This window comes from Plecotus auritus, assembly GCF_963455305.1.
Source record: "Plecotus auritus genome assembly, chromosome: 8".
Classification (NCBI taxonomy): Eukaryota; Metazoa; Chordata; class Mammalia; order Chiroptera; family Vespertilionidae; genus Plecotus; species Plecotus auritus.
In genome coordinates, this window is record NC_137782.1 from 164,020,627 (window position 1) to 164,039,138 (window position 18,512).

Consider the following 18,512-nt stretch of genomic DNA (forward strand, 5'->3'; position numbering starts at 1 on the left):
AACTGATGGTATTTTGATTTCAAAAACTCCTCTTTTAAATTCTGAAATTTTAACTCTAAATCTCTACTTCAGGAAACCAGTTAGAAGTATGAAAAGAATATAAGAACTAAATACAAGAGTTCAGTTTGCCTAAATGGATTTTTTACATATAATGATAAGCTGATGAGCAAGTATAGCAAGAAAGATTAAGGTAAGATTACAAAAGACAGCAAGCAGTAACCCTACAGAACACTGTTTATTTAGCCTTACACACCCGAGTACTTTTTAAGGCCACTTACCACTTGGTATAAACAAAGACATTTGAAACCTTCTTGGGAATCAATGGAGAAAGAATGATTCAAACCTTCCACATGCAGAAAAAACAAGCAAACTATTAGGTTTTAAAAGTGTTAACTAGATTAGGTTATTTGGTAATACATGCACAATATATTTTTAGTTTTCATTGGAATGATGTTTTGCTCTACACCGAAATACCTAACCAGGAGGATATTCCACTGTGAAGGCCCACTGTGACTTCTTTGGCTCTACAATCTGCTGGGCCAGACTAAGCTAGTGCCTTGGAGAAATGCTTGAGGACCACAGCTTGAGTTTGAGAGAATCTTTCCAAGGCAGAATCTCAGAACCCTATCAAGTTAAGCAGACAAGGGTCTAATTTTTTGCCAAAACAACAGTCCTTCAGATGTGTGAAGACAGCTTTCCCTGTCACACCTACATCTCTCTACCTGGCTTAACATCCCATGTTCCTTTTGCTGCTCCTCTTTGTCATGACTTCAATCTCCTTCATCAGAAGGTGTAGTTCCTGGACTAGAGGTTGAAAAGCATTTTCAGTAAAGGGCCAAAAAATAAATATTGTAGGCTTTGCAGGCCGTATGGTCTCTGTAACACACTCAACACTGCCACTAAAGCAGGAAAACAGTCACAGAAAATGAGCATGGCTGTATTCAAATAAAACTTTATTCACAAAACAGGTAGCCTCAGAGTTTTATTTTGAAACCTGTGCTCTAGACCCGTGGTCGGCAAACTGCGGCTCACGAGCCACATGGGGCTCTTTGGCCCCTTGGTTGTGGCTCTTCCACAAAATACCACGGCCTGGGCAAGTCTATTTTGAAGAAGTGGCATTGGAAGAAGTTTCAGTTTAAAAAATTTGGCTCTCAAAAGAAATTTCAATTGTTGTACTGTTGATATTTGGCTCTGTTGACTAATGAGTTTGCCGACCACTGCTCTAGACAATCCAATTTGTTGTTAAACCAACACAAAGGTGTGATCCAGGGCAAAAGAAGCATTTCAAGTGGTGCATTGAATAGAACAAGAACATGACTATAATGCTCTTCTTCCTCAATAACTTATTCCTCTTGATGCTCAACATTATTATTAACTTCCTGTGGCAACAAAATCATACTACAGACTCACATACAACTTTCAGTCATCTGAACCCCTCAGGCATTTCTGATGCAGACTGCTAAGCCACCTTTCTCTATACTAATATGAAGTTGACTACTGGAACCTCAGTGTAAACTCTACATTTACTATTTTAACATTTCATCTTGATAAACTCAACTCATCTTTCTATCCCTCCAGATCTCTTCAGATTCAGGCTGTTACTCAAGGTAATAGCTATGCCTCCCAAAACTCTCAGCATATCTGTCATGCTGATAATGCTTTCACTAAAGTCTTTGTAAATATGATGATCAAGGTAGAACTTCTAAACATTTCCCTCAAAATTGCTATTACTACATTTAATAATTTTTATTTGGGTATACAATTCTATACAGTCATCTACAGCAATTACTCTACCTGGCCTTCAAGAAAAGATACTCATAAAGTCTTGGTGAAATCCAAAATTACCTTCGATAGCATTTTGTCAAATATTAGTAAGTTTCAAAACATTTTTTACTTCAGTACAAGGAAATAAAGCAGAGTCCATTCTTCATTCATTCACTAACTCAACAAATATTTTTAATTGAATGCCTGTAATTTTGCCAGGTGCTGCTCTAGGTCACTGGGAAGAGAATGGTGAACAAGACCAAAATGTTTCCTATGTTTATCGAGTCTACAGTCTAGTGTGAAATAGACAGTAAGCAAGAAAACAAGTAATAATCACAAGTTGTGATAAAACTATGAAGGAAATAAAGAGGGTATTGTGCATGAAGATAATGGGGCAGGAAGTGTGCCTAACCAGAGTAGTCAGAGAAAGCTTCTCTAAGGAGAGGAGACTGAAGCTGAGTCCTAGAAGATGAGAAGACAGTCAGGTAAAGAATGTATGAGACATGCCCTGGCCAGTGTGGCTTAGTTGGTTGGGCGTCATCCTGTGCCCAGAAAGGTTGCTGGTTCGATTCCAAGTCAGGGCACATATCAGGGTTGCAGGCTCAATCCTGGGTAGGGGATGAGCAGGAGACAGCTGATCGATGTTGTGCTCTCACATGGATGTTTCTCTCTCTCCTTTTCCCTTCCTTTCTCTCTAAAAATCAATAAGCTATTCTTAAAAAAAAAAAAAAATGAATGTATAAGGCATAATAATGAGTCAAAGAAGCGAGACACTAAACAGAACATTGTTATAGATTCACTTTACATTAAGTTCAAAACAGACAAAATTAATTTATGACAAAAGAAATCATAAGAGTAGTTTGGTGACAGGGACTAAATGGGGGCCTTCTGAAATACTAGCAATGATTCTGTATCTTGAACTGGGTGGTGGTTACATGGGTAAATACATGTATAAAAATTCATTAAAGTATACACTCAAGATCTGTGCATTTCTATATAACTTATTCCTAAAAAGAAAAAGAGAGAGAAAATTTAAAATATACAAAAGTAAATTTACAGTTGTTCATATGGAAAATAATACAGTAATTAATAAATAATACAAGAATAAACTGTGTTTCACGTACTTACAACTGGATACCTACTTTTACCCACCCCTACGTGGCAGTGTTTGTGTTGGGAGTGGGGAGTCCCAACATACCTTCCAAGCAGAGAGAAGCAAGGAAGAATGATTTGAAGTGAGATTGGAGATGGGGGCAGACACCACCTAGCAGGACAATAGTGAGTTGAATTTTATCTAAGCCCAATGCATGTCCTTATTTATGTCTTTAAAGGATGATTACCGTGTATAAAATGGATGGGGAGGGGGCAAAAGTACAAATGAAGTCCGTTAAGACAATGTTATATATAGCAAATCAGGCGAGAAACAGCTATGGATTAAAAGAGGAGCAGTACAATGACTTCTAAATTTCTTCCAAAATATGCTGTGAAGTGCCACTTTTGTGAAGGGCGTTAGAAATGTGAGTCTCCTCTTTAAGAAGGAAATTGACTCTAATGAAAGAAAAACTGTGGAACCACCCCCTTGAACCTAAAAATGTTTCCTTTATACAGGTAGTACTATACTTTAAATCCTTTCTGTGTACTGATAAGAAAACTGGTATGAACTGACTCACCTTTGTACTACTGTCCCAAGTAATGCTCACCTATCTATAATAGCATACTTCCCTTGCTTTGACTATCTTCTAATCAATATGAGAATAGGACTCTTACTCTCAAATGGTTTTTAAAACATGGCCTGTCTTTACCCATCTGAAATATAAACTTTATACCTGTAAAACATGTTTTAGTCAACTGTGGAAATCCATAAAAGGTAGCTTGAGTATAAGCTAATAATCTATACTAATAAAAGGGTAATATGCTAATTAGACTGAACATCTTCCGGATGACCTTCCAGATATCCTTCCGGACGTCCTTCCCAACAAAGCCATGTTGGCAGGGCCAAGGCAGAGGAGGTTAGAGGCAATCAGGCAGGCAAGGGAGAGCAGTTAGGGGGATCAGGCCAGCAGGGGAGAGCAGTTAGGGGGATCAGGCTGGCAGGCAGGTGAGCAGTTAGGAGCCAGGCGTCCTGAGGGGTCCCAGATTGGAGAGAGTGCAGGCTGAGTTGAGGGGACCCCCTTCCTGTGCACCAATTTCGTGCACCAGGTCTCTAGTATTTCATAAACTGCACTTGAGATGTAAGCAAACTCAAAATGACATTTCTGATTTTTAAAAATTATTTCCAGAACTCTTGAGTGCAAAATTATCCATGTTGTTAGGAGTAAAAAGCAAATGGTTCACAGCTAAGTTCATACCAATTTTCCAGACATCTCTAAAACGAAATAAACACATTATCAACCTCTCTTAAGAACTCAGGAGAAAGAAATCTCAAATGTCAACGCGCTCGCTCTCTTTTTTGCCCCTGCACAATGAAGCGCAGTGTCTGGTAAGGTACTAATAGAGTACTGAGGTCAGTCCCTTTCTGAAAGGTCTCATGACTCAACCATGTGTAGGTTTTAAGTCTTTGCAAGGGCAGAATCTATTGTGGCCAACACGTGCTCTACCACTCCTGGCTGGAGCAGAGTTCATGCAATGGCATTCCAACGCTCCAGGCCAGTCACTTAAGCCCAAAACATAAAACAAGGGCTCCCAATCATTAAAAATTGTTATTCACTCCACAATTATTAAGAGCTGCCTTTCACATATAATGTGGGATTCACTGGGCACTGACATACAGAGACAGTTAAGAGAAGAGAAAGCTTCCCAACCTGATTCTTTCTGCTTCTGGCACACAAAAGCCTGAGCTCCAGAAACATATCTGAATGTTTGAATGAATAAATGCATGTACTGTGCATGTCTATTTAAATAGTAGTAGCACAGAACTAATCTTCAGTGATGAGAAGTGTTACTCCCTTCACCAAATCTATTTTCCCCCAGAAACTGGACCACAGCAACTTTTCATTTCACAAGGGGAAGTTCCTCTTACACATCCCCTATTAATAATACCATGTTTATATTTGTATCATGTTTCATAGTTTCCAAAGGACAATTTTATCTGTTCTCTTATTTGACATTTTAAGAGAGATAATGTAGATTATTTCTATTTTACAGATGGAGAGATATAAAGTTCAGAGAGTAACAGATAAAGAGATATAAAGTTCAGAGAATAACACAGCTAATAAACAGGAAGATCTAAACTGTAAGTCCTTTCTGAGTCAACTCGGAACATTCCTGTGAAATTGCTCACTGTTTTAAACCAGATTACCCTTTTCTGGCTCAAATACAATCATGGGCTACCTAGATCCAATATTCTGAAATCATTATTCCCATAATATCCTTCAATATATATTTTTCTGCCTTTCAAATTTGTGGCAGATGTATGTTAAGGTAATTCCCAATGAGTTAAGCCCTTATATCATCCCCTCCCCTTCATGGTTCATTCTCCTTGAGGGCGGAACCTGTGACTTGCTTCTAAAAGACAGAATATAGCAAAGATGATGGATGTCACTGCCTTGATTAGGATACATTACATGGCCAAGGTGAAGAGATATTACTCTCATGATACATCTATATATATGAACACCTAAGCGACCAGCCAACCGGCCAGTAGCTATGTACACACTGACCACCGGGGGCAGATGCTCAATGCAGGAGCTACTGAGCTGCAGTGACTGGGCAGCTATGGTTCTTGGATGATGCACCCAGAACCAGAGAGAAGGAAGCCCAATTCCGGGGTACGTCACCCAAGAACCACCCTCTCACAATCCAGGACCCCTTGGGGGATATTGGAGAGCTGGTTTCGGCCTGATCCCCGCAGGCCAGGCCAAGGGACCCCACCAGTGCACAAATCCGTGCACCAGGCCTCTAGTTTCATATATAAGACTCCATCTTAGCAGTGTAGAGAAGAGTCTACAGCTGACCTTGAAGAAGCAAACAGCAATGATGTAAACTGCCTATGGTGAGGGTAATGTGGGAAGGAAAAGCAGGCAGCCTCTAGGAGCCAAGAGCCTCAGCTCTACAATTGGAAAGAACTGAATTCTGCCAACAACCACACGAACCTGGAGGAGGAACCACAAGATCTAGATGAGAACACAGGCCTGCTGACACCTTAACTGCAGAGGAGCCACCTAACCAATGGCCAAACTCCTGACCCACAGGAACTGAGAGATAATAACAGCATGTTGTTTTATGCCACCAGGTCTGTGGTAATTGGTTACCCAGCTACAGAAAGCTAATACACAACTCGGAAAGCACTTACTGCATTCTCTTTCCTAATAAAAGATATCATGGGGTTCCCAGCCACAAAAATTAAGACTACGTAACGCTTGAAAACTTAGGAACATCAAATACTTTCTTATTCCTCTACATTCATTTCTTGGTTTTATTAACTGGTCTTCTGACTGCAATACAACTGAATACTTCTTTGATGAGATGGTTCTCAAAATGTAGTTGCCAAACTGAATTCAAATTCTTGGGCCCTACACCAGATGTACAGAATAGGATACTCTGGGGGTGGAGCCCAGCAATCTGTCTTTCAACAAACCAGCCAGGTGATCCTTATGCACTCTCAAGCTTAAGGACCACTGGTGACAACAAACACTAAAGACACTCCCGCCACTCCTCAGCAGAAGGAGAAGCCACAGTATCAGCTTATACCTCCTTTTGATGACTTTAAATACTGCATTGCCAAGTGAGAGAAGTGGAATAAAATTCAGCTATTACTGCCCTGACTGGTTTGGCTCAATGGGTAGAGCGTTGGCCTGCGGACTGAAGGGTCCCGGGTTTGATTCCGGTCAGGGGCATGTACCTTGGTTGCGGGCACATCCCAAGTGGGGGGTGTGCAGGAGGCAGCTGATCGATGTTTCTCTCTCATCGATGTTTCTAGCTCTCTATCCCTCTCCCTTCCTCTCTGTAAAAAATCAATAAAATATATATTTAAAAAAAAAAATTCAGCTATTACTCACTAATGCTTACTAAATGCAAGGCATTGTGCTAGGAACACTCTACTATAATGTAAAAACTCTAAACTTAAAATTAAAAAAGGGGACAGAAATAACAAGTTTCTTAAATTACTTCCTAACACGAGACTTTAATAACTACACCGACAGGAAACATGAATCAGTGGGCAATGAGATCGCATGTCACTGATTATGGTCACTTATATCTGCTAAGACTTTGGGGAGAAGATGGTGGTGAGATAAGACTGGAGAAGAGCTAAAACAATGAGACAAGAACAAACAAGTCATGAAGACAAGCAGGTTTGCTTGCTAGACTCACTTTATAATCTCTAACAAGAGATGAGAAGATACAACAAAAGGAGGACGAGTTCAGTGAAGGAACTTGAAATCCTTACTGAGGAATTTGGATATTAGACTTCAACATGTGGATGGTACTGCAGATTGTTAAATAGGAGAGTGGTAGTTGAGAAAATTTACTTATTCTGCCTGTTGAACTATTATACACGGATAAACAGAGGAAGAAATCTGAAGTCAAAGATATCTATGGGACCCAAACTGGACAGAGACTCCTCAGTTACTCTTCCCATCTGTCCATTAAGTTGCCAACCTTAAGTTCCATTCCTAAAATATACTTTCTCTTGGTGTTACTTCCTGGGGTGTGGGAGTGTGTCTATGTTATATGCTATGTCCGCAAGCAGGGAAGCACAAGTGTCAAGTGTTATTTTTTATGTACTTAACGCTGTGTTGAGCACTATGTGCCAGGCAATTTATAAATATTAACTCATTCCATTTTGATAACGACCCTGAGGTAGATACTACCCCTTTCACAGATAAGGAAACCTGGTTTACAGAGACTATTACCTGCTCAAGATCACAGAGCTACTAGTACCTGGGTTCTTTCTAACTTTAGTCCCAAAGCTAATTATTTCATCAAAAGCCTTTTATCTCAATCCCAGCTGATAGCAAATGAGATGTTCTCAACACTCGACTAAATGTAAGACAGGCAAGCCCGCTTGCCCCTACTAATTTAAAACTGGGGGAAGAGAAATCAAATTCAGTTCTGTCACTGTATGTCTCCCCATCTGCAAACATTAGACACAAATTCAATAAAGTTCTTTACCTAATGTTTATGTATTGTATACAAAATACCCAGTAACTACAAGGCATAATTTACATTTCATTCTTAGATTTAAGCGGCAGCATAGCATGAAGACCATGGACTCAGGATCCAGAATGTCTCGGTTCAAATTTCAACTGGGAACTTGGAGCAAGTTACGTAAACTCTCTGTGTCTCAGTAAAATGGGGAAAGTAATTCCACCACACAAGGCACTTGTGGGTACTAAATGAGATAATAGATGTAAAGCATATAGTAAATGCTATATAAATGTTTGCTGTCACTATTATTATTATTCAGTATTTATGATCATATTGCTCTTGCCATTGCAACTTTCCTTCACTGAGCCTTCCTTCACTCGGCTTTCCTTCACTCGGCTCGGCCTGTCCCTCACATACCTACCACTTCCTGTGCCTCTAACTTACTGTGGTCTTCCTGGTCTCTGTGCCTTAGTTCCCATCAGTCTAACTGGAACATCTTTCCCAACCTCCACATTCTTTTTCAGCAAAGAAGCTCTTATAACATTTAAGTACTATAGCAGTTAGAAAAACAAGCCATTGTCAGTGAACTGATTTTTCAGAAAGTAGTAAAAGAACCAAATGTTTCCTCCAAACAGCACCTAAAAATGTAGTAACCTTCTCCCACCATTTAATCTCTCTCCCTCTCTCTCTGCAGAAGTGTCCCATCCATCCTTCTTTCACTCCTTCTGAAAGACTCTTCTGTCTCTACCAACTGCAAAAATAATTACAGGAGACATTTGTAAATCTGTATCTAGGACCACAAAAAGGCTCTTACTAATGTACTTACACATGGGAGAGGCCACTTCCTCAATCTATTCAAATCAACCAAGGCACAACTAAAGAATTAACGATAGCATATCTAGGTATATGCCATACATCATATGCCATAAAGAACCTATGATACTGTAGTCAGCCTGCAATCATAGTAAGTGAAAAATCAAAGGATCAAGAATTTCTCATTTTTCTACTGTGGCTAAGAGCAGGAAGAAAGTGCTCTAATCTTTTAAATCATTACAGAAATATTCCTGTAAAGGAAAGCAATTTATCCACAAATGGTGTTCCTTTAGAACATGAAGGGGGTTTTTTTTGTCTTAATTCCAAGTCCACAAACTACACCTTCAAGTGGCCCTAAGAGAAGTGCCTCATGCAAAAGATTAGTTATCGTGCCAGATTCAGCATCATTTATCATTTAAATTGTTGCTTCTGTAAGGATCAAACTCTCACGATTCTGATTACTCATGAGATATTAGTAATACCTCTACATTGGGCTATCAAGAGAATTAAATTTTTGACTCAACTATGTTAGGTGCTATTGTTACCAAGAGCACCTTTTCAGAGTTAATGCTTTATAAAATCTTCACCTCAGCGACTGCCACCTCTATCCAAGTCATCCCGCCAGAACCTGAGTCATCCCAGACTCCTCCCCATTATTCAGCCTCTGTCCCCCACACCATCACCTCCAGCTGGTCAGTTACCACATTCTGGCAGCTTAAAATCTTAAATCAAGGATCACCAACTCAAATGCCCGTAGGTTTCAGGCAGGTAAACTGAACAAAAGACCTGCATGAGCATACAGACTGGCCGGGAAACGCAAACTGGAGAACAAATACCCTTTTTTTAAAGAGGGCAAGCAACTCATCAGCTTCAGGGAATCCTTGACAAGAAGTTCAAGGCCAATGTTGTCCAACAGTCTGGCTTATCAAGAGAATTGGAGATGTGGGTCAAGCTGGGGCAAATGCAGGGGGGAGGTAAACCAGCTGTGACCTCCATCTTTAGAATCCCCAAAACTCCTTTTTGATCCCCATTGCTCAGAGTTTCTTACCTACTTTTATTCAGGAGGATCCTAAGAGGTCTGTCTCCAGGTCACCCTTACCTCCACTCCACCTCCATACATTCATTTTTTTATAAGCTGCCAAGGTGAGCTTCTTAATATTAAAATCTGATCCTGTTCAAAATTCTTAGTGGCTCCCTAAAACCTACAGCACTACAATATACCCAAGAATCACTTGAGGTATTTGTTTAAAATGCAGATAATGGCAATCTATCTCATCTGAATTTTCCAAAGTGGACCTAGGAATCTGCTATTAAAGACATTTTCCGCCCTAACCGGTTTGGCTAAATGGATAGTCGGCCTGCAGACTGAAGGGTCCCAGGTTCGATTCCGGTCAAGGGCATGTACCTTGGTTGCGGGCTCAATGCCCAGTAGAGAGCCTGCAGGGGGCAGCTGATCGATATTTCTCTCTCTTACACTCCTTTCCTCTCTAAAATCTGTAAAAACATATTTTTTTAAAAAAAAAATTTTTTTACCCCATGGGTTTCTGACGCCAATAGTCCTTGGACCATAGAAACACTGATCTACAGGATAAAATCCAGAAGACCTTGACATCAAATCCTCCTCCTCTGACTGTGTCCGCCTCCCTCTCCAGTCTCATCTCCTGCCACTTCACCATTATGCCTAAACATCTAACCTCTCTAGTGGTTCCCAGAAAATACTCTCCCAGGCCTCTAGCCCTTTGAACTCCACTGCTGCCTTGTACTGCGAAGCCTTTTCTCCCCCCCTTTACCTGGCATTACTGGGCCTACTCAGCCTTCATCTTTCTAGGCTGAACTCAGTGTTCTTCTCCTTCCCTTCTCTGAAGCCTTCCTCAGCTCCATCCCTCACTCCCAGGACCTGCTTCCTTCTCCTCTCCCATAGCAGCCTGAACTTACCTAACTTAATTTATTATTTATAGCTATTTACTTGTCTATATGCCACCAAACTAGGTCCCTTAAAGGCAGAATTTTCACCTAGCTTAACTTTCGCCGCCCCAAATGCACTGCCTGACAGACTGAGCCCTCAATAAATGCTTATTGAATAAAAAAAAATATTAAATTGTATGAACCAGTAAGAATGAAGACCAGATTCTAGTTCTTTAGCATTACCATTGAGATGCAGTCTCTCTTTACAACCTTAATTGTAATAATAATTAATTCACAATAGTCACGATTCCTATAATCAGGTTTTATTATTGACAGCCAAATTAATTAACTACAATAATAGCAGAACCAACTCATCACATTATATTCCTCAGACTAAACAAGGTATTTCACAGAACAGCACTTCCTCTGAAGCAAAATGATACAATTTGAAGGAAAACAAATGATACAATTTGAAACTAGCTGCTACACTATCAATTAAAACTATGTCTTCCCTAGGTCAATCGCAATAGAAGTTTCTCCCTTAGATAAATGGGAAAATCCTTCAACTACAATACCTGTGTAAAGAATAGGGAGAAGAGAAGAATGATAAGCATCATGAGGGTAAAACCCCTCAACATAACTGTCTGACAGAACATTTGTAAGTAACAGAGGACAATGATGGTTAAACCCGTTATAGGCAGTTAGACAAGAGCAGAGCAAGGACGATTGGCAAGGTACAGAAACTCACCAGGGCAGAAAGCCCTGGATGCCTAGCAAGGGGCAAACTGGGATAACAAGAACCTCCCGCTCCAGGGTAACCTTTCTTCCCCTAGTGCACTGGTCGGCAAACTCATTAGTCAGCAGAGCCAAATATCAACAACAGTACAACGATTGAAATTTCCTTTGAGAGCCGAAAACCGACTTCTGCGCATGGGCCACGAAGTTTCAATCGCACTGTACGTGCGCGCCCGCACGTGGTATTTTGTGGAAGAGCCACACTGAAGAGGCCAAAGAGCCGCAAGTGGCTCGTGAGCCGCAGTTTGCCGACCACTGCCCTAGTGTATCACTCACTGGTCATGCGGTTTGGACCCCCTGACTTCTCCTTCATAAAGAAGGAGAATATACTAGGCTTCAGTTGTATTTCAGCTCCAGGCCCAGAAAGGCAACAAAACCAGACAAGTTGCATAATGGCTGCCTCAGAACCAGGTGTATTAACTAATGACCCCCTGGCCTGTGATGACCAGTCAGTGGAGACCATGACCCTGAAAGCACACACTTAGAAAGCTGATGAATATTCTATCGAGACCCTCCCCTGACACCTCCCCTAAGATTTCCACCTGCGAGAGAGATAAATAAGCTCAAGATGAAGGACCCTGGGAGCGGGCTCTCTGTTACTTTTCTCCAGGTTGGGGAACATCAGATCCCTGGGCCCTGGGGCCACATAAGGCTCTAGAAATCATTTGGTCTGGCCCTGCCAAGGCATTGGGGGTGAGTTAATTAAATGTTGACCAAATATAGCAGGCTAATTTTTAGGTTGATAATGTTTATGGCCAATGAATGATGTTATAAATATCCAAATGGCCCCTGGCAGAAAAAAAGGTTCCCTACTCATTATGCCCTTCCTTGTTTCACTGCCGTAAGTATATTTTTTGCTGCAGCCAATAAATCCTGGCTTGCTTTGCTGCACTTTGTCTTCTGACTGAAATCTTTCCTTCAAGAAGACAAGAACTGAGGTCTCCTCGTCTCCCCAGGAACACCCTGACATTTACACATTCAAAATACAAGTGTCCTTCCGATATCCAGGAGATGCACAGCTCCCTTTTACCACCTTCCGCAATGGCTTCTATTCTTTCACACTTCCATTCCTTCAATAAATATGTTGACAGCCCATTCTGTTCATGTGCTAGACCTTGGTCATGTTGAAGGAGACAGCTATAGGCCCTGCCCTCCCAGAGCACATATCCTAAAAGAGAAGGCAGACACTAATTATTGAACTGCTTAATAAATCTATGGTAACACAACAGAAAACACAGTGTTAAGAGAGTATCTAACACAGAACCCATCCATGCTTTCTTCTGTACTGAAAATGAATTCTTACAGTCCCTAATTCCAGAAACCCAATGACCACTCAGCGTGTGCACACCCTTCAGCAGTTATTCTGAGTAACTGCCAGGTTTCCAGCTGTAGCTCTCAGATGTACCTCCAGGGAAGATACATTAAACTAGTTTAAAAGTAATTTTTCCACCAGCTGCTTTTATAGTATCAATTTTTCTCTACATCTCTTTGCTCTAATATACAGGGTCACATCAGGGAATAAAATCTCTTTTGAGTATTTTAAGTCTTGACCCATTTATGGGTAAAGCTGTTTTCATTCAGCAAGCACTCATAAATGACTATCAAAGACTACACAATGGGAATGTGTGATCTTCAGGATTAAAGGTCTCTAGGTGTGATTCACATTCCAGTAATGACCACACAGATTTCTCCTTTGGACACCCATGGATTCATACTTTTTAAAATGAACACAGTACTGCCCTAGCCGGTTTTGCTCAGTGGATAGAGCATCGGCCTGTGGACTGAAGGGTCCCAGGTTCGATTCTGGTCAAGGGCATATGCCCCGGATGCCAGCTCAATCCCCAGTGGGGGACCTGCAGGAGGCAGCCGATCAATAATTCTCTCTCATCAATGATGTTTCTATCTCTCTTTCTCTCCCTTCCTCTCTGAAATCAATAAAAATATACTTAAAGATAAAATAAAATGAACACAGTACTGAGTAAAGAACTTTCCACTAGAAGAAATAAATTTATGTCCTCCCCCTTTTCATAAAAGAAGCCTCATTATAAATAAAATAACACTAGCAAACTACATTTTAGTAAACATTGGATGCTTGCTTAATTGACCTTTGTTTTCCAGGATGACAGGAAATCTGCTGTCAGGCTCAGGAAGTGAGTGAGATAAGGGAAGGGGGAAATAGGAACAGAGGAGCACACTAAAATTTTCTGTACATGAGGACCCTATTTAGTGGGAAATATCAATCTAGGGAAGGCTGCTTATAACAAAAGACAGAGTCCCTGTTACAGACATTGCTGCAAATGAGACAGCTCTTCTATGGGCACTGACCGAGAAAGACAGATCCTAGTAAAGAAGAAAAAGTTTCATATGCCAATATTTACAATGAAAAACAGATAACAGAAAGGGAGTACAGCTTAAAGGAAACAGGAGGTTATCTGGGTTAATAACACCCATTAATGAAAACTGGAAAGCCCTAGCCTGGGTTGCCAAGGCTCTGGAACTTCTTTTTACTTAAAATTTTAAGACAAGTCAGCGCATCGCAGTTCAAAATGGTATGGCACTATATTGCTTGAAGGCCAAGGAATATACCATATGACCTTCTGAGATCCCTTACAGTTTTCCCAATTCCAGTTAGACACAATCCACTATGACTTTTTCAGTTACTCATTCATTCCACAAATGTTTATTGGGTGCCTAGTAAGCAGAGTGGCACAGTGCCCAGGTCACAGTGGTCCATAAGACAAGTCTAACTACTTGGGCATTACAGTCTAATGGGGAGATACTAAAGAGCTAATGCCATAAAGAAGCAGAAGGTACTGAGCACAGTTAAGAGGAAAGCAATAATTAGGGAATGCTTCTCTGAAGAATTAACATTTAAGATATGAAGATGAACATAAATAGGGAAGGAAGCTACATTCCTGGCAGACATAACAACATTAAAGATCTGGAAAAAAGGTGTGTGTAGGGGGGGGCGGCCTTACTAAGGCTGGGAGGGGCAATGAGTGGCATGATGTAAAGCTGGACATAAACTATTCAGAACCATGGAGATCATGTTATGGATTTTTGGACTTCATTCCAAGAGCAATGGAAAGACAGTGGAGGGTTTTAAGCAAAGAAATGCTGTGACTAGATGCCTTTTTTTTAAAGATCACTATGAAACATAGAAAAAGGATTGGGAGGATAAAAGTGAATATAAATGGGCAGCAAAATAAAGTAGTATTGGATTATAACCCAAAGTATAAATTATATACCCATGAACTCACACTAATATAAATAAATGATTGAATAAATAAATATGCATAGGGAAGACAAATCCTCCATGCACAATTCCCAATAAATTTTTCTCTGCCCTCAAAGGGTAGAACATAACTCTCCATTCCTGGAGAGTGTGGGCTGTGCACAGTAACTCCCTTCCAAAGACAGACAGTAACTTTAGGAGGAGAAACCTAACAAACACTACCTAAGCCAGGTGATCAACGTCAGTATCAACGGGGATAAGTCATGTGGATAGCAAGTACTTTTTCTTTTAATATATTTTATTGATTTTTTACAGAGAGGAAGGGAGAGGGATAGAGAGTTAGAAACATCGATGGGAGAGAAACATCGATCAGCTGCCTCCTGCACACCTCCTACTGGGGAGGTGCCTGCAACCAAGGTACATGCCCTTGACCAGAATCGAACCTGGGACCCTTCAATCCGCAGGCCGACGCTCTATCCACTGAGCCAAACCGGTCAGGGCGATAGCATGTACTTTTTAAATTTATTTATTTTAGAGAAAGGGAAGGAAGGAAGGAGGGGGGGGAGGGAGGAAAGGGGAGAGGAAAAGAAGGAGGGAGAGGGGAGGGGGAGAGAGGGAAGGGGGGGGAGGGGGAGAGAGAGAGAGAGAGAAAGAGAGAGAGAGAGAGAGAGAGAGAGAAACATCGACTTGTTGTTCTACTTATTTATGCATTCACTAGTTGATTCTTATAATTTGTGCCCTGACCAGGGATTGAACCCACAACCTTGACATATCTGGACAACACTCTAAATGAACTATCCAGCCAGGGCCAACAGCATATCCTCTTCATACGATACAATGAGCCATCCTCCCAAAAACTCATAACCCTCATCTAATCATGAGAAAAACATCAGGCAAGTCCCAACTGAGGGACATTCTACAAAACACCTGACCAGAGCTTCTCAAAACTATCAAGGTTATGAAAAACAAAAGTCTGAGAAATCGTGTATAGCCAGGAGGAGACTGAGGAGACATGATGCTTAAATGTAATGTGGTGTCCTGGATGAGATCCTGGAACCAAAAAAAGGGGGCATTAGGTTAAAAACCTAAGGAAATCTGAATAAAGTGTGGGCTTCAGTTAATAATGTATAAATATTGGTTTATTAATTGTGACAAATGTACCATACCAATGTAAAATGTTAGTAATAAGGAAAACTGGGTGTAGAATATACAGGAACTCTGTACTACCTTCACAATTTTTCTGACAAATCTATAGTAAAATATTCAAAAATTATTCTAAAATAAAAGCATTACTACTAAATAAATAAAAAACACATTACTTAAGGTGTTTGTGGGGAGTGTGGTAATGGAACTAGTCTTCCAGTTTAGGCTAAAAAATGAAAGAACATCTGGTGATTCACTGGCTGGTGGGTGGGGTAGAGGAATCAGGATGAAAGGTTACTGCCAGATTTCACGCCTGGACAACGAGACAGATAGAGGAGTTATTCACTGGTAAAGGAGCAATGACCATGAACCAGATGTGGAGGGGAATTTAAGCATTTACAAGGCCCATTCGGTGCCAGGAGCTTTTCAAATTCTTATAATCATTTTGCACGGTAGACACATTATTTGGCCCAAAGCCAAATAAATAAATTGCCGTGGATTTGGGTATCAGGTTTGGTTTCAGGTTTACATGTACTCCAGAGCCCGCGCTCTTTCCACACAGTTCCTTCCTGTGTGCATTTACTCCGTCCGCAGCCCAGGCGCCACCAGCCTCTGCAGTACGGCCTCAGCAGTCACTCCCTCCCCGGGCCTATCTGCCAAAGGATCATCTCCATCTCTGAAGTTGTATCCAAGAAAAGGCGGGTAGAAACGTCATTAAAATGAAGACAATTAAGATCCCCACAGACGGCATCACTTCCCAGGGGGGCTAAAAAATAATAATGATGAAGTAAAGAAGCGAAGGGAATTCTCTGGTTCTCCTCTCGTCGAGCGGTCTCCGATGGCATGGGCGATCCGGGAGGGTGCCGAGTCGGGGCGGCGAGCCTAGGGTGGTCCCACGCACGCCGACCCCAAAGCCCCAGGACTCCACGGGACCCCCGGAGAAACGCCCGCCAGCCCGCCCTGGGCCACGCGGCACAAGGTGACACGGACCGTGCCGATCCTCCGCCGCCTGGGAGAGGCCGGGACGAGGAGGAACAGGGGTGCCCGCGGGGCCCGCGATACCTTGTACTTATCAAAGCCAGCCAGTTGCTCCGAGCTCACGTATTCGTAACCAGCCATGGCGACCCGAACACTGAGCGGCCACTCGCGCAGCGGCAGCGACTCTCCACAACGCAGTGCGAAAGCACCAGCCCCAGCTAGGCAGGGATGGGACGAGCTGGGCTGATAATATTGGTAAAAAGAGCCGAGCTCCGCCCAGCACGCATGCGTATCCGCCTCGGCCACTCTGCCACCTCCCGGCACGCAAGCGCAGTCCTCACTTCTCCCCTCCCACCGAGGGAAGGTTGCTAGCCGGCTCATGAGGTCCGCCCCTCACACCGTGGAGGTCCAATCAGCGTGAAGAGCGTAACACTAAGTCCCGCCTACCAGATCTCCTCATCACTTCATTCGCTAGCGTCAAAATTGGTGAGCTGAGCTGAGGAGAGAGGGGGAGGTGAAAGGTCACTTCCCAAGGGGCTTTGCCCCTCGCCCGTGGTTCAGGGCAGCGATTGTGGTACCCAGCCTGCGTGAAGATTTGGGCTACCTTTTAATCTTGCGGATAGAATGGTTGCATGCGAGCTAGTTTAACAGTATCTCAGGGAAAAGGGTTTTGTTCCCTCAAGTCGTAAAAGAGCAGAAGTAAAACCAGAAAAAGGATGGTTCCTGGGCGCTTCCAGCTCCTGGCATGGGGCGGGGCGGGAGGGGAAGGGGTGACTTGACGTAGAGAAGCTGATGACAGGCTGCTTGCAGTCGGTAAAGGGGCGTGAAAGCACTGGAGACAAAGCCCGCAGGTCAGCGTTCTGAACCTTGGACCGCCTCACCACTCTGCTCTACCAAAGGGCTCCAAATCCAGAAAGGTAATGGCTCCCAACCAGAAAGAAAGCACTGCTGAGTCTCTAGGGCTCCTCAAGTACGCTTGAAAGAAGTGTGTTTGCATCGCTGGAGCCAGTTAATTAGAGAAAGAAAACTAGATCGATGGCTAGTGCACCAATCTAATAACATTGAAGAATAGTAATACAATCAAAATTCAGATGACCTAACCCAGGATTATTACAGGTATGCCCCACTTTTCAAAAGTTCAAATTAGTACATTTTGTTTTTAGGAAAGTCCTACATTAGTCCAGCAGGTCCTCAAATAATACCGTTTTCATTCATTGTACTTAATTACAACTGGACAAAAAAGGGGGCCCCATACTAAACTTAACAAGCTCAGGGGAGGTCTGTGTGGCGGGCCTTACAAACTCAGATGGGAAGGAACCACATAGATGGTCTGCGGCTAAAAGCAGGTCATGGCAGGTAGTCCCATCCTAGGCCTGTAGCTTCCTTGACAAAGGTCAACCTTAAGTGAGCCGGTCTACAATCTTTTTTGCATCTAAGATAATATACCTTTGAAATATCAGACTTCTCCTTTTCCAGACCTTTCAAAGCACACCCACTGCACCAGAGCAAGAGATCACAGAATCCTTCCTTGTTACTTTGTTCCCCGAATGCCATCTCCATATGCTGTGAATGGTAGTTATTAACTATCCTGTACCCACCCATGTAAAAGAAGTGTGTGTCTCTCCATTTTACTTTTTATCCAATCCCAGAGATTTCCCCACTTCGCTTTCTCCCATTCCCTCAATCTAACACAAATGGATTTCATATAACCATCCGTACACCTCCTCCTTTGATACTAATGTATAAAATAGGCTGCAAACCTGCCATTCTCCAGAGCATTTTCTCAATCCAT

At 42.1% G+C, this 18,512-nt stretch overlaps 1 protein-coding gene across 1 annotated transcript in view; it reads right to left on the bottom strand.

The window, feature by feature from the left end:
• SELENOI (selenoprotein I) overlaps window positions 1–16,979 on the bottom strand; it is a 41,375-nt gene extending 24,396 nt beyond the window's left edge. Inside the window, exon 1 of the mRNA XM_080686954.1 lies at window positions 16,805–16,979. Coding sequence (XP_080543080.1) covers window positions 16,805–16,861 — 57 coding nt within the window. The 5' untranslated portion in view covers window positions 16,862–16,979. The remainder of the gene's footprint in view (window positions 1–16,804) is intronic.
• Between the last annotated feature and the right edge of the window lie 1,533 nt (window positions 16,980–18,512).